The following is a 15,330-nucleotide window of genomic DNA, read 5'->3' as shown; positions in this document are numbered from 1 at the left end:
CCCTTCCCCTCCCCTCCCCTCCCCTCCCCTCCCCTCCCCTCCCCTCCCCTCCCCTCCCCTCTCCCCCTCCCTACCTGGTTAGCCATTGCCACGCCCCACAAACAAGGTCAGGAGTCCCGAGGCGGGCTGTGTTCTTGGAAACTTGTTTGCGAAATGAGATGATGCGGTAGAGTGAATCGGAGAGAGCGAGGAGGAGGGAGAGAGGGAGAGAGGGAGAGAGGGAGAGAGGGAGAGAGGGAGAGAGGGAGAGAGCAGGGAGAGAGGCAAGGGGAGGAGGAGCAGGAAGTGAAGGTACTGTGCTCTGAAATCTAGATCTTCATAGGATAAAAACGTTGTCACGACTCGTCTTAACATCTGCTTACTCCTACCGCATCACCGCTGCGGCTCTTCCTCACTCGTCCTGCTGGAAAGGATGGACCTTGTCCTCCAGGTGGACTGGGTCTGACACCTGGACGCGGGTGATGGAGGTGCTGACAGGCACGACCGAAGTGTTCTCGTTCCATCCCGCTTGCAAGACATGCTGGTTTCCTACCTTGATCTGGGATGATTTCAGAGGCAGCAGGCAGCAATCATGGGAGAGCAGGGGGCAAGGAGACGCAGGAACAGCAGAGGAACCTGCCCCAGGCTGAAGACAGGCGTTTCCTTGATAAGCGAATCGCCGTGCTCTGATATGTCCAGTCCGATCTTCTCGGCTTCGGGAGAGCAGCGGATTCCGGTGCCAGTGACAGCAATCATGACCTGAGGAAAGATGAGCAGCAGCCCGCGCCCGCGCGCTCCCTCACGATGTCGAGGAGCTTCAAGATCAGGAAGCTGATGACGGAGCAGTAGGCGACCACGACGACGACACCGTACAGCTGGATGTAGAGCTGGGGGAGGATGTAAGTACAGCAGCAGTGCAAGCTCCGTCCCACCTGGGAGGGCTTGCCGTAGAAGGCTCCGTTCTCGTTGGGGTCTCTGGTCACTCCCTGGTCCGCAAACAGGCCGGTGGCAAGACAGCCGACGACTCCGCAGATGCCATGCACACCGAAGGCATCGAGAGCGTCGTCGAAGCCCTGAGAGGCGTCAGAGGATGGCGGGTCAGAGGATGGCGGGTCAGAGGATGGCGGGTCAGAGGATGGCGGGTCAGAGGATGGCGGGTCAGAGGATGGCGGGTCAGAGGATGGCGGGTCAGAGGATGGCGGGTCAGAGCACAGTCACTTACAAACATGTGCTTCATCTGGATGCTGAAGAAGCCCGTGATGCCTCCAATCAACCCGATGGCAACCGCTCCCGCTAGGTCCACGTATCCACAGCCCGGCGTGATGCACACCAGCCCGCAGATAGAGCCGCTGAGAACGGAGAAGTCAAGGATGGGGAGGTTAAGGCAGGAGAGGTCAAGGCAGGAGAGGTCAAGGCAGGAGGTCAAGGCAGGAGGTCAAGGCAGTAAGTTTCACCTCACTATCCCCACAACGGTCGGTCTCTTTCGCATGATCCACTCGACCGCCATCCATGCCAGCCCTCCGCATGCACCTGCGTCAGCTGTGAGGTGCTTGCAGGAGCCCAGCAGAATGCCAGCCCCACCTGACATCTGCGTGGTCGCCATGGCGTTGATGGCCATGTGATCAGCGGCAAAGGCAGAGCCAGCGTTGAAGCCAAACCAGCCGACCCACTGGCAGCGCGTGAGGAGGGAGAGGAGAGAGTAGGATGTTGCGCACCAGCAGGGAAGCTCCGAGGAAGACGAGGAGCGCGTTATGAGGAGAGATCTCTTGTCCCTGGGAGATGCCCCTGCGCTTGCCGACGAGCATGGAAGCAACAAGGCCCGAGAATCCCGCGCTCACGTGTACGACGTCTCCTCCTGCATAGTCCAGGCATCCAGCGGTGTTCAAGAACCCTCCCGGGCCCCACGACCAGTGAGCGACAGGGCAATAGACCAGGATGTGCCATATAGCGATGAAGATGAGCATAGCGCTGAACCGCATCCTCTCGGCGAAGGAGCCGCAGATGATGGCGGCGCTGGAGTCGTGGTGGGTCAGGGGCAAGCAAGAGGAGAGGACAAGGCACCTGATGACAGCAAAGGTCATCTGGTAGACCATGAAGAGCTTCTCCGAGTCGTTCCTCATCTTCTTGGACGTCATGTCGTGCAGCCAAAAGTTGGAGGAGTTGCCGTAGAAGACGTCGCCCTGAGGTCGACATGGTCGGCCAACATCGTGCCGAGGTTTCAGAGGGGGCAAGACTTACCGCAGTGAAGCACAAGGAATATCCGAAGGAGAACCAGAGGAAGCTGACGGTGCACATGATTGAGAAGCTCTGCATGACTGTCGACAAGACGTTGGGTGCCTTTCCAGCGCAACGTCATGTGTGGGAGAGGACAAGGTGCGGTCACCTGAGCAAGGCCACCATAGAACAAGGCGAGGCCGGGGATGGTCATCATCACTACCAGCGCAGTTGAGGCTGCGACCAATTCAGTCGACACCTCAGGTTGCTCGTGTTGTCTCACTCACCAAGAATCCACGCGTTGTCACCATGGGATGATGTCTGTGATGGGCCGTGAGGAGAGGAAGGGCAAGGGGGAGAAGAGGTACAGCTTGAAGGCTGGTGATGATCACTGAATTCGATGCCTGTCTAAGTTGTTCAGCACAGAACCAAGGGATTTTGCAGATTCAACGCAAGGTGTCTGACCTGTGCTGCAATGAGTTCTTGAATCTGCTGTCGTTGGCTTTTGATGGCAAACTGAAGGAGGTCAGGGTTGGAGACTCAAACCATCGTTACCTGCGCTGCTAGGAGACTGGCGGATATGTTGTTCACCTGTTCCGACATGGCCTGCACCGACTTCACAAAGAGATCGAGTGCGACGAGATTGTTTGCTCATGGAGCAGAAGACAATTACCTGAACTTGTGAGGCCAATGAATTCACCGATGCCATCGTTTAGAAGGGCAGAAGGAAAGCCAGGAGCCTGCTCTTGTTCAGCAAAGGACAAGGAGAAGCCGGGTTCGAAGGAGAGCAAAGAGGCGGGAACGGGAGCACGAGGTGGGGAGAGACGCAGGGCCGTGTGACAAGGGAGAGGCACTCGGAACTGGATTGGGGTGGAAAGTGTAGGGCAGGAGGACGGAGGACCGTACGAGGGAGGATGGAACGGGGAGACAGGGGTGGAGACGAGGTGTATCCGATCTTTTTTTCAGAGTTAGGACCCCCAAGCTATCTTTTGAAGAGGTGTACAGTACGGTGGGGAGTACCCGGTCCGGAGAGCGTAAGGGAAGGGGAAGGGGGGGGAGCGGGGTTCAATTGGCCGCCTGACGGGGTGGGGTATGGGGTCTTATCTTATCTTTCCGAGCCTTAAGATAGCCTCGGCCGTCCCTGACACTGTCACAGTGTTGCACAGGCCCGGATGATACGGCGACTCTGAAGAGAAAAGACAGCGATACTCCGACTCCGAGCCTTTGAACCACTGACCCTCACCGGGCTCACTCAGTGTGAGTCACATCCGATCCTCCGAGGCTCACTGCCGCCTGCCAGGGCCCGAGTAGGCGGCTGCTGCCGCAGTCACCACGGTGTACTGAGCATGTCCCCCAAACTTAGGCTAAGTGTACGCCGCCGGTCACCGGTGAACCGTTCACTCGGAAGTGGCATCAGTGGAGTGGGATCACCCCGATAGGGCCACGGTCACCGGGTCGGGCCATTATTGGCGAAAAGACGACTTCATCACTGTCAGGCTGGCCCGGCGGGGCGGGCCCCGACTACCGTAGAGCGGCTGCCAGTACACCGTCTAATCAATACACCGTGGCATACGCAGTCGGGATCGGACCGTTTCCGTACCGTACCCGGCCGCCCGGCCGGGGGGCCCGGCCCCGAGTAACGGTACTGCGGTAAGCCTTGACTCAAACGGTCTCTACTTGGTTAACGGCGGGCGGTACTTTTGTACACCGCCTACCTACCGTACGGTACGGTATATGATCCGATGTTCCGAAAGTTCCGAGTTCATCGAGTCAACCGTCTGCGGCCGCGATTACTAGGCTTGGGGGATGGTTCTTGCCGCTGTCTTTTCTCTTAGATTGTTTTTCCGAAGTTCAGGGCCCCGGGCCGCGGTGCCGTCGCCGTTGAAGTTCACGCCGGTTCGGATGAACCGTCACGAGTCGGCGTTCGGCGCGGAGTCGGGCCGCATCCCGCCACGGTGGATGAGCAGACGTCGGTCCGATCGCAATGGTAGATGACGTCAAATAAAGCACACCTTGAGAGTGAAATCCCAAAGAAATCCCTAGGAAGCAGGGGTGGTCACAAGCCAACTCGATTACAAGTATAAGGTTGAAGCAAATTTTCAAAGACTCAATTTTATTTTGAAGTTTATCAGTGTAGATGTGGAATTCCATGTGTGCTGCAAATTGATAATTTTCTCCTGAAAATGAATTAAAAAACGAAATTAGAAGAGCAAAAATCAAAGTTTTGGCCTCACAAGGTGAAAAATGGGTACAAAAGAATGCAACCCAGGTTTTGAGCTTGTTTCGGACAAAACATTGGGTAGGGGTATTGTAAGTGGAGGGGTAGGGGTATTTACAAAGGGGGTTCATCAATCAGAATCCAGGAAATTATGACAAATATTTCGATAAAATTTGAATATTACAAATTAATTTTGAAGTGTATTCCCTGCAAATCTCACATGCAAAGGCTACAATCACCTTGTGGTCACAGGGGGTGGGGGGTGGGGGGTGACCCGACTGTGTTCCCGCAAGCTGCGACTCGGAAGGGAAAAATGGCAGGATGCGATGAACGAATCGAGGGGGGAGCGGGGAAGGGACACGGATAGAAACGAGGACAGAACGCACTACTTGTGTGAGAAAAGAAAATGTTTATGGTATGATTATGCTAGCAAACGATGTATTGAGACATGAACACTTCTCATAGATGATGGGATGATAGATTAGGAGTGCGTGCGGGAGTATTGAAATGATCCAAAGATGCATTGGAAAAGCAGAACATCGAAGCAGTTGAGAACTGAAGAAGATAGAAAGATGGTTTAAAGTTGGGTACTTAGAAGTAAGGTGATCGAACCAAGAAAGATGGGACCTGAGAGTGCAGAGTACAGGCAGGCATGCAAAATATAGTCACCTGGGTTCGGACGAAAAGTAGAAAGTTCAAAGAGGCAACGATGGAGCAACTGTCAGCCCTCCTTTCTATTTTCAGTGAGCTGCTATGTTCACAGATGTTAATCAATCTGCTGTTAGGTGCTCAGGGCTTTGATGGAAGGTTGACTATTGGGTATTTGCACATTAGCCTTTGAAATGCTACAAGTCGTGTGAAATTCTGGGAAGCAATGAAGAAGAAAGCGCTCGTGGCAGTCTGGGTGTTGGCGTTACTGCCTGTGGGAAGATCAGAGGTGAACAAGCATGCTTGATGTCCGCATTCCTGCGATTGATTTTTGCTCTCAGAGTTTTGATTTTTCCACCTTGAAGTCTATGTTCGACTTCTCTGCCCATACTCCAGGCACGAGACTTCGAGGGGGTAACGCAGCCGTCGAGTTCTGCACCGATCTGTCGAGGACTGTGAAGCAACTAGCGGAGCATGCGCGAGAAAAGCTGGAGTTGCGAATGGGGGCAGGGGTGGCGGAGGTTGGAAGCAAACTGGGGTCAAGCATGGCTGAAATGCACACGCTTTTGAGGAATAGAAAGTCTGAGCTGGGGGCATTCGGAGAGTTCTCGGCTGGTTGCGATGATGCTTCCTCGCAGGGGCAGATGTGGATCAACCCGCTGCAGGGCTGGAACAGCCTGCAGCAGGCAGTTGATGAGGTGGCGCGGAACTTCCAGAGTGCAGGAGAGAAGCCGCAGGAGAGGATGGGGGGAGCGATGGACTCGGACCGATTTGCAGCCGAAGTGCCGTGGCCGGCGACACTCATCCTCATGATGCAGGATGGGCTGAACAAGCTTGGGGAGGTCGAGAATAAGCTCAACTCAAAGCTCAACGAGCAAGGGGGCTCCTTCGGAGGGGACACTTTCAACCAAGTGCTGGACACGCTAAGGAGCTACACTATCGCCATCTCGCCATCGGCAGCTCCCCCCTTTGGATGCAACCAGCCCTCCGTGCAAGATGGGGGATCGGATGAGGGAGGTGGTGGGTTCCTGGAGAACATCAAATCAGGGGGGCTGTTGAATCTCATGGATCCGCTGCAGGATGTGGTCGAGGGGATCAAGCAATGCGGCAGCTCGATGAGCCAGGGGGCTGACTTCCTGCTCGCGATGAGGAGCGGAAACTTCGAGGGGCATGGCGACATGCAGCATGACGTGCGATGGGTCAACGATAATCTTGTCGAGGCCGTAGAGACTCTGCTGGACGACAAGGACTGGCAGATGGTCTCGGCAGACGCGGGGATCAACATATGGAGGAAGTACCTCCCAGCTGACATGGTAGTTGCGGGCAAGAAGATCGACAAGGCCTCGAAGTTTGCATGTGTGAAGGCTCAGGCGGTGATCGACGCGCCCCTCGAGAAGGTGTACGATCTCTTTGTGGATAATTCCAGGGTGCGGGAGTACAACGAGTACTGCAAGGAAGTGAGGGATCTTGAGTGGCTGGATGAGAACACCAAGGTATGATCATCTTTCTCTATCTCTACCTTCCACCTCCCACTGTGGCCACCAGCCACTTGTCAGCTCTTCCCAGCCATCCTTCCTCCTTATTCTCTGTTCCCTTAACTGCACCCTGCTTCCTTGTTCCCAATCCTTTCTTCTGTTTTAACCTCTTCTTTGTCTTGTTTGACTTCAATTTTCCCCTCCTCCGCTCCCTGCTTGTGACACAGTCTGCAGATCACTCACTCGCTATCGGGACGTCCCTGGTCGAGAGACTTCGTCACGCGAGTTCACTATCGATCTATCGGAGAGGACGTCAAGATGGTGGTCAACCGCGGGGAAGAGCATCCTCTTGCGACAAAGCAAGCTGGTGAGGAGGAGAGTTGAGATCAAGAGGCCTCTGACGATCTCCTGCAGGATACACGAGGATGGAAATGTCGCTGGGAGCGAATATTATGCGTCGGCTTGACTCGGATCCCAACAAGACTCTCTTCACCCTCATCACGCATGTCAATCCGGGAGGCCTTGCGACCACACAGTTCGGAGCGATGCTGACTAACCGCCTGAGGTGAGAGGAGGAGGGGATTTGGACTGGTCTCACTCTGAACACATGAGCAGCACGGAGTCGCCCCGACAGTTCTTGCAGAAGCTCAACGAGGCAGCAGCGGCAGGGCAGCAGCTGCCTGAGCAGAGAGAAGAGAGGAACTTGCTGGCGTCCTCTGACTTCAAGAGGAGGATCGGTCTCACGGTGACGGTGGCCGCCTTGTCACTGCTGAGCAGCCTGAGCAAGGTGAAAGATAGCTTGTTCACCGTCACTTGCTGACGAGTCTGCAGGGAATTCGTTCTCAGAGTGTGGTGGAGGCAACGCCTGCCAAGCAGATGTTTGCGCCGGAAGTGACGCTTACAGCTGTGTAGATAGCACTGATGTTATTGTTTCTCTTTAATGTACATAAGTGACATATCTCCTGAATGGCCTGTCTGATTAGGCACAAAAATTTGTAGTTCTCAGTCACAACAATTCCTTCCGATTGCAAGTCTATAGCGTCGTCAGCATAGATGAAGTAGCTTTTCTGCTCATTGCAAGATGGCGGCCTTTCAACGCTAACACTGTCACAAGACAAATGTGCCGTGAATCTCAGACCAAGACATCAGATACCAATACCGTTGCAGAATGTGAAAGCATGGCTACACGCTTCTGGCTCTCCTCACAGCATTCATCAGCCCTTGAGTTTGGACAGATCACATGTAAGTTGATTTATAAGAGTCATACTGCCAAGGTTTTTTTGATAGGTTTACTCAACAAGAAGCCTAGCACGTTTGGCAATCTGCCGACCAAACTTCTGTCTGCGCACACCAACGACAAGTTTACTCGTAGAGGGACTTGGTGTAGGTGGCGGTGGCAGCAACGTAGGCATCACGGGCAGCCTTGTAGGGGCCGGTGGCGAGCTTGAGCTGGTTGGCAGCCTTGAGGTAGGCGTTGCGGGTCTCGCGGTAGGTACCGGCGTAGTCCTCAAGATCGAAGAGCTTCTGGATCATTGCTGCAGCAACAAGTCAAAAACTTTCTCGAGTGAGCGAGACACAGAACTTCACAAACAAAATCCAATCAACAACAGGATAAGATGAGCTGGACAGGGAAAGAGGGAAGCCAGGAGAACTGAAAGGGAGATCGGAAGGCACAGCTTCCATCTTCCACTCATTCACATCCAATTATAGTACATAGACAGGTCTGCATGTCACCTGCTTTGTGTGCAGGCTTCGCTCCCCTCCTCTTTTTATACCCTCACCCCCTCAAGAGCCGCGCGACTCCTCACGAAAGGCCGCGCAACCCTTCGAATGCCTTGGGTAACGGAGATGGGGAAGTGTAACGATAAGAGTGTAACCGCTCTCCAACGGTCATTCATTAGGTTCTTGCTGGAAATATCCTGTGAACCTTATTTATTTCAGTTTCACGGGATCATTCCCGTCAATTTTTTCCCTGTGCCTCAAAGTACCGGTGGTGTTTTTCATGATATTTTAGGGGGTCCGAGTTGGCCGGGGTGAAACTCTCGAGGTGGGTCCGAGTACGTAGACCAGGGGTACTTTAATAAGGATTTCTATGGAAAATGAGGGGTGGGTGCTACGGACAAGGGGCGATGCGGATTCGAGTTGAGGTGGGGGGTACGGCGAGATCGTACCCTGGACCAGACAAAATGAACCAATAGGGTAGGGTACTCTAAAGGGAAACTACCGGTCCTGGATATACTGTCCCATGTCCGACTAAGGGGTGGGGAGGTAAACAAGGGGCCACTGGGGGTAGGGGTCAGATTCTCATAGCAAGTAGGGGTAGGGGTGCAGGGGGCGGCTTTGATGGAGGATGGTGGTGGAAAGCAGAAGCCGACGAAGAGGAGGGGAAGCAGCAGGGGGGGGAGAAGGAGGAGGAGCAGGAGGGAAAGCGGGAGGCAGGAAACAAGTGACAGCCATGGAGGAAGGTGCGAACGCGGGTGAGAATGGTGGAGAACATTTGATGGGGCAGGACGGCAATGGGGAGCAGTCTCCCCCAGTACAGCAGCACGAGCATGGTGTGCATGCCAATGAGGATGGCGGTGCTGCAGGAATTTTACCCGCTGTGCATTCTAATGGTTGTCGATTTGCATTTTCATCAGCGGCATGTAACAAAGGGTGGTAGGAAATGCGGCTGAAGACGTCGCCATGGCCGTCAATGGGAGTACGATTTTCTCCTTGATGCGATCTCGTTCTAATGAGTCGCACCTTGCCAACCATCTACTTTTCTTGTCTCTTCTTCATATATCTCCCTTCTCCCTCCCACCCACCCACCCCTCTCTACCAATCTAGATGAAGGCATTCGCAAGCGCAAGCTCTCTATCTCTGATGAGATGGATGGGAGTCACGATATGGGTAGGCAGCTGACCCCTGCTCTCTCGAACTAGTTGTGCTTGCCATTGTTTGCTCTCCGTCGTTTCTTTCTCTAGCTTTCCCTGTTTTGCGTTGCTCCTGTCCTCCTTGAGCCATCGCTTACTCTTGGCTCCATCCCAGCTCGCCCGAGCAAAATTCAATCTCGTGACAGGCCGATGGATGTAAGAGACGCTAGTGCAGATCTGTCTCCTGACGTGTATTCGCAGACATCAGAGCTTGTTAGCCTAACACCGTCCGCAACAGAAATTTTGCGGCGAGGTCAGGAACCCAGGGCCGAGGAGGAGGAGAGAAGTGAGTGACTTTAGTGGCAGACTCGATAGAATCTCGTACGAGCCTCTCGGACCTGGAGCGAACAAGAAGCGTTGAATCCGCTGTGAGCATTTCTGAAGCTGGTCGCTCATGTCGTGACTGCATTCCTTTCAGCGATCTCCGAGTGGGGGCGACAAGTTCGAACTGCCGAGGCCCTTGACCAATTCACCGAGGACCTCTTTCATCGCGCCAGGTCATCAGCTGGGGAGGACTGGCAGCTCATCCAACAACTCCATCTTCACGCGCACAACGTCTGGAGGGACAAAACTGATCTCTATGAGCTTCTCGAGGACGGTAAGGCACTGAAATGATTCGCACTTGCGATGGAATGGACTCATGTCATACACTCAGGCCTCTGCTGCAATCGAAAGTTTGCTCACACCGGAGAGAACTTCATCTGACCCCAAGAGCAGGTTGGCAGGGGTAAGTAGCTCCCGACTTGTTGCTGTAGCTCCTGGAGTGATGAGTGTGGGACAGCTCTTGGGAAAAATCAAGTTCGACTTCACCAGCACCCAGGAGAAGATTTTGATCGAAGCGTTCAAATGCGAGGACTGTTGGTGCGATCAGATGAGGAGGGTGGGGATGGATGTTGATTGACGACGGATGCAGTGACGAGACAACCACGTGCCACCAAATCAGAGCTGTTTACGACGCTTTTCATCTGTCGTGGGACGGTATTCCTCGTCTCAGCATTGCTCATGGATTCTGACTGGAGGCTTGGACGGCAGGGGCCCACCCGTGTAAATCATACCATGAGACGGGTCGAGACGATGATGGTCCCAAGGGCAACTTGCTTTCTGTCTCCGATCTAACAGCCACTGTTAGGAAGGTAAGTCCTTTGACAAGTGCTGCTCTGCGCATGATCCTTTCTGAATTTGTTTCAAGTGCGAGTTTGGAGATGAATTCCTCTTCTTGCTGGTTGAGAACCTCAAGGTCCTTCCCAACTTGAATCCAAACGCTCTCACATTCGGAGCCAAGGTCTGAGCTCGATGTGAAGCAGCGCCTCGACCTGAGCTGTTGTGTCAGGAATTCATGGTTGCGTTCGCGCAGACTTTGAAGTCTGCTGCACCGGATCGACGCATGCACTACCATCGGTGAGCAGCAACGCTGCCGACTCTGAATTTTTACACCCTTTTCTCGTAGAGCCGTGGGCAGGATGTTTGGAATAGAAAAGACACACCAGCGCTTTCGATTCAAGAAGTTTCTCTACGGTACGACCCACGCTGATTTTCCTTTCGCCTGACGCCGCCCTGCAGCTTTCTTAGCGGACAATCTTGCTGTGATTACTCACCCGATCTGCATTATTCAATCCCTCCTGCCCAAGTCAAAGACACGGCTCTTTCAGATCATGAGCGATGCCTGCTGGCTTCCGCTACCGTACAACCAGTACCGAGACTTCCAGTGGTACCTGATGAAACTCTGGCTGCCCTCTTGCATGTCTCTTGGGCTGTACCTCTACTACTCCGAGTACATGACCAACATCTCCATCGTCGAGTCCATGGGCCCGATCGTCCTATACCAGCTTGTCGGGCTGATCGTGGCCACCATCTCAGCGTTCGAGCACAGGGGGCTGGTAATGAGGAGGAAGTACGTGCTGACAGGAGAATCGAAGCAGGAGGATCTGAGAGCCATGTTTGCCTTCAGAGCTCACACGCCTGAAGGTCATGTGGTCGAGAGAATCGGGCTGATTGCGGATCTTTGCACTCCTGCAAGTCAGTTCAAGTACCTTGCCCGCATTCTCTCCTGTGCCATGGGACTGTTGCACTTCCTGGTCCCAATCCTGCGCAGAGTGTACAATTATTACATGACAAGCTCGAGCTCTCGCCAAAGATCGCAGGAGGGCCAGTGCTTCTCAGGTGGATGGGAGTGGACTGAAGTCCTCGGCCCCACATGCACCGACGCGGAGAGGAGGAGTGTAGCATGGAACCTGCTGTTTGGAGGAGATCACTACCTGCATGCCTTCGTGACTCTGCCAGCTGCCGCTGTGGCTGGCTACCTTGTCTACCGGCTCCTGTTCATCACGTTCGACATCTTCTACAACGATCTGGCTTTCTACTACAAACTGAAGTTGTTCAGAGCATCCACCACACCGGGCTACTACCTCACGTACAGGAGGAAATGGTTGAGGACGGTCAGGTCAGACAAGGCACTGCAGGAGAGAGTGGGCAGATGGGATGGGAGAGGCTTCATGCCATTCTTGTCGCTGCAGGAGGAAAAGGATCTCATCTTGTGGTGTCGTATCAGGCAGCTGCTGATCGACTCCTGCGGCGGCTTCAAGAGCGCGCAACGTGACGTTGTCTTCACCTACATGATGTTCGTTCTGCTTGTCCTATCCGTCATCCTGGTCCTCAACCACTACGACTGGTGGCTGGCGGGAGGAAGGGGGGGCAATGCAGCCAGGCCGATCAATGTCCTTGACCTCTGGGCCCTTCTCGACTGCATCGTCTTCAGCTGCGTCCTGTGCGCCATCATGTACCTGAAGCTCGCCGTGTACGACATGTGCCGTAGCGACATTCACCTCCTCCATGCGGAGTACTACCGAGCCAGCCTGAATGCTAGGAGCCAGGTCTACCTCGAGAGCGATCCTCCTCCAGCAGATCCAGATCAGGACATGTCCCGCTTCCGCTTCTCCCTCAGCGCCTCCGGCATCGTTCACCAGCCCCTCGACAGCTCCCTGGACATCGCCGCTTCAGGCAGCATGGAGGAGTCTGAGCAGAATGGGCAATGCGAGGTGCAAGAGGAGCCAGGGGATGGGAGGGAACTCCGTCGAGCATCCACCAGCTCCTTCAACTTCCGAGGACAGAACAACTGCTTCTCCCGGGCCCCGTCCTCCCGGTCCTCGATGAAGGGCTCGGTAACGGGTGGTGCCCTGGGGGAGTCAGTCATGATCACACCCAAGAGCGAGCGGGCGAGGCAGGAGCTGCAGGTCCTCATAGAGCAGACGGCGAGGTACATCCAGCAGTTTGATCGCCCCCCCACTGTGCTGGGCTACCCCGTCACCTGGGACGTGCTGCGCTACATGTCGCTCTCCCTCATCGCTGCGATCCTGACGGGTCTCAAGGGTACCATTTTCCGCTCTCTCTTCACCGCCCCCACCCAGCCGTCGGCATAGGAGGTCAGCGCAGGCGCAAGAGAGGTTTTTGATGAGTTTCATGGATTTTATAAGCATAAAGTTGTTGAGAAGGGGAAAGAAGAGAAAGGCTCCTGCTATGTCCTCTCGAAGTAGCCGTATGAGAACGGTCCCACGCTCAGAGCTGCTCTGCCGTCTCCCTATGCAATCAAGCTCACGTCAGGACGTCGAGGAGAGGAGAGGAGCTCAGACCTGCAAGGCGCTGCTGGCTTCCAGGAAGGGCTTGAAACTCTCGCGGATCTGTCGTGAGGAGAATGAGGAGGCGTCGAGGAAGGCGCAAATCTCACCTTGTGAGTCAGCTGGTCCAGCCGCTTCATCCCGGCGTTGCTCTTGCGGATGTAGGCGATCTTCTCGCGGAACTGAAGGTCCTTCTTGAAGCCAGTCAGGAGGTCCTGGTAGGACGGGAGCTCGTGCGCGAGAGGGTCGAGGCTCGGCCACATGCTTGGGTTGCGAGCCAGGCAGCGACTGAAGTCTTCCTCGTCCACCTCGTCGTAATAGAGAGTGATGCGTGTGAGACAGCCATGCTCGTCGAAGTCTCGTGCGATCGTGACCCGCACGAGGCCCGCGACCAGCTCGTCCCCGGGTCCCTTCCTCGAGATGCGCCAGAACCTCTCGCTGATGCGGTCCCGGGGGTTGGAGAGGATGTCGAGGCACAAGCAGATGAAGTCGAACTCAGTGTGAGATTCCAGCCTGTTCTCGAGGAACTGAGGAACAAACTCATCCGGGCTGAGCCCCAAGCAGTGGCACATCTGAGATCCAAACATGCAGTCCTTCCTGCACCCCGTCAAGCGGTCGATCCTGAGCGATAACCAGCGATCATGGCGAACCCCGAACCGCATGGCTATCCTTTCCTCCAGCTCCCGCATATCAACCTCGTCGTCCTCGCTCCTCGCACCAACTCCTATGCTCTTCGCTCGGATGGTGGCGATGGCTTTGAGGGCCTGCAGTCCCTGCTCGATGGCGTCCTGCAACTCCCCTGGGATGCTCTTGAAAATCCGGAGGAGAGTGGTCAGCGGATACCCATGCTCCCACGACCTCCGGATGGCCCCGATGTTGATGCGGAGGGTCTTGGCCGAGCGCTGGAGCAGGGCAAGGTTGCAGTTGCCCTCGTCGTCGAAAGCCATGAACCGGCTCTCCAAGGTTCGAAGCAGCGGCTTCTGCTGCGGAGGGGAGGAGAGGGAGTTCTGCATGAGGCATTCATACTCCTTCCCGAGAAAGATACAAGAAGTGCAAGGCAGGACATTATCGCACTTCACTTTCCGTAGCTTGCAGAGCCTGCATGCAGAGTTCCTGCCCACCCGTCTCGTTCCAGTCCTCCTCTTCTCCTTCACCAGCATCCTGTCTTCCTTTGCTATCTTGACATTCATTCTTTGCACCAAATCCAACGAGTCGGGTCTTCCCCACACAACAATATCTGCCCCTTGTCGCTCCGCACAGCCTGCTCGGTCTGCCCAGGCACAGTCCTCCTCACCATGAGGAGCCAATACAGCGCCTTCGGACAGATGATATGACTCCATGACAGCAGATCCAGACCAGATCTTCTCATCTTCATACCTCACTGTCCTCGAAGCCTCGTACGACATTGCATACTGATGGTCGGCCAACAAACTTCTTGACAGCATATGAGAAGCAGCAGGAGCAGCAGGAGCAGCAGGAAGATAAACGTCTTCAAACTCGGTGCCGCTCTGCCATGTCCTGGATGAAACCGGCTCCAACGGCGTTCCCCCGCTCTCAGCATCTACCCAGGTGTTCAACCATGAATCAGTCTGCACGTCTGCTGGCGAGATGGGCAAGCAGTGAAAGCTATCCTTCACTGGCTGTGCCTCAAACGTGTCCAGAAGATCCTCTTGCAGCCCTACCAGATGTCCATCCATCTCGACGGCGCAAGAGGAGCCCTCCGAAGTATTTCCGGGAACTGAGGGAGCAAAAAGTCACTCAGACAGCAGTCTTTGAAACACGTAGAGGTCAGGGTAGGAAAGGAAAGGATGGAGAGGGGACAGTAGATGAGAAGATGGCAGGGTGGGTGACAGCAGGTGGGACGGGAAAGAGCAAGTGGGACCAAGAAAGACGAAGGGGCGCAAGGCATGCTGGGAAAGAAGGGGGGGCGGGGGGGAGGCACAAAAGCAACAAACATTTCAAACAGGAGTCAACAACGAGAGAACTCTGCTCTTCCCCACTGTCTTGCTCCTCCTACTTCTTCTCTTCCTCGTGACGCTGCTCGTCCTCCATCCCATCCCTCCCCGTTCGCCCTCGACCGCCCATCATCATTACGAAAAGGGGTCGAAGGTCTTACTACGTACATTTTTAAAACTGAGAACCATTATAAAATACATTTTGTCTCAGATTTCCATCTCATACCTAGATAAATGTTGAAATTTTACTTATCAATTTGGTATTTGAATGTCATTCAGATCTAAAATCTTGTCTATGGTACAATTTAAAATATT

General features: G+C 54.6%; 4 protein-coding genes across 4 annotated transcripts; 2 read left to right on the top strand and 2 right to left on the bottom strand.

Annotated features, from left to right (window-relative positions):
* Positions 1–391: 391 nt before the first annotated feature.
* Positions 392–2,902, bottom strand: GUITHDRAFT_110337 (ammonium transporter; the record flags this gene model as incomplete). Its single annotated transcript, XM_005830618.1, has 16 exons — positions 392–538; positions 616–738; positions 783–866; positions 912–1,052; positions 1,202–1,328; positions 1,434–1,509; positions 1,561–1,648; positions 1,695–1,992; positions 2,041–2,159; positions 2,218–2,316; positions 2,363–2,430; positions 2,481–2,514; positions 2,562–2,597; positions 2,659–2,709; positions 2,749–2,799; positions 2,867–2,902. 16 exons carry the CDS (start codon positions 2,900–2,902, stop codon positions 392–394), a joined length of 1,578 nt encoding a protein of 525 aa, XP_005830675.1.
* Positions 2,903–5,285: 2,383 nt separating this feature from the next.
* GUITHDRAFT_110336 (hypothetical protein) lies at positions 5,286–7,446 on the top strand (the record flags this gene model as incomplete). The annotated part of the gene is made up of 6 exons (XM_005830455.1): positions 5,286–5,348; positions 5,401–6,552; positions 6,769–6,901; positions 6,949–7,099; positions 7,150–7,321; positions 7,366–7,446. 6 exons carry the CDS (start codon positions 5,286–5,288, stop codon positions 7,444–7,446), a joined length of 1,752 nt encoding a protein of 583 aa, XP_005830512.1.
* Positions 7,447–7,896: 450 nt separating this feature from the next.
* On the bottom strand, positions 7,897–8,055 carry GUITHDRAFT_153195 (hypothetical protein; the record flags this gene model as incomplete). The annotated part of the gene is made up of 1 exon (XM_005830454.1): positions 7,897–8,055. A coding segment is annotated over one exon (159 nt), but the record flags the coding sequence as incomplete, so codon positions are not given.
* A 1,544-nt stretch (positions 8,056–9,599) lies between these two features.
* Positions 9,600–14,394, top strand: GUITHDRAFT_140307 (hypothetical protein; the record flags this gene model as incomplete). Its single annotated transcript, XM_005830453.1, has 15 exons — positions 9,600–9,605; positions 9,651–9,735; positions 9,756–9,817; positions 9,868–10,047; positions 10,105–10,176; positions 10,231–10,310; positions 10,363–10,427; positions 10,482–10,582; positions 10,639–10,731; positions 10,780–10,847; positions 10,909–10,964; positions 11,010–12,815; positions 13,226–13,560; positions 13,741–14,023; positions 14,339–14,394. The coding sequence occupies 15 exons, from the start codon at positions 9,600–9,602 to the stop codon at positions 14,392–14,394; spliced, it is 3,348 nt and encodes a 1,115-aa protein (XP_005830510.1).
* Positions 14,395–15,330: the final 936 nt, after the last annotated feature.

Source organism: Guillardia theta (genome assembly GCF_000315625.1).
Source record: "Guillardia theta CCMP2712 unplaced genomic scaffold GUITHscaffold_45, whole genome shotgun sequence".
NCBI lineage: Eukaryota > Cryptophyceae > Pyrenomonadales > Geminigeraceae > Guillardia > Guillardia theta.
The sequence above is the reverse complement of the archived record's forward strand: the minus strand, read 5'-3'. Positions and strand labels throughout refer to the sequence as shown.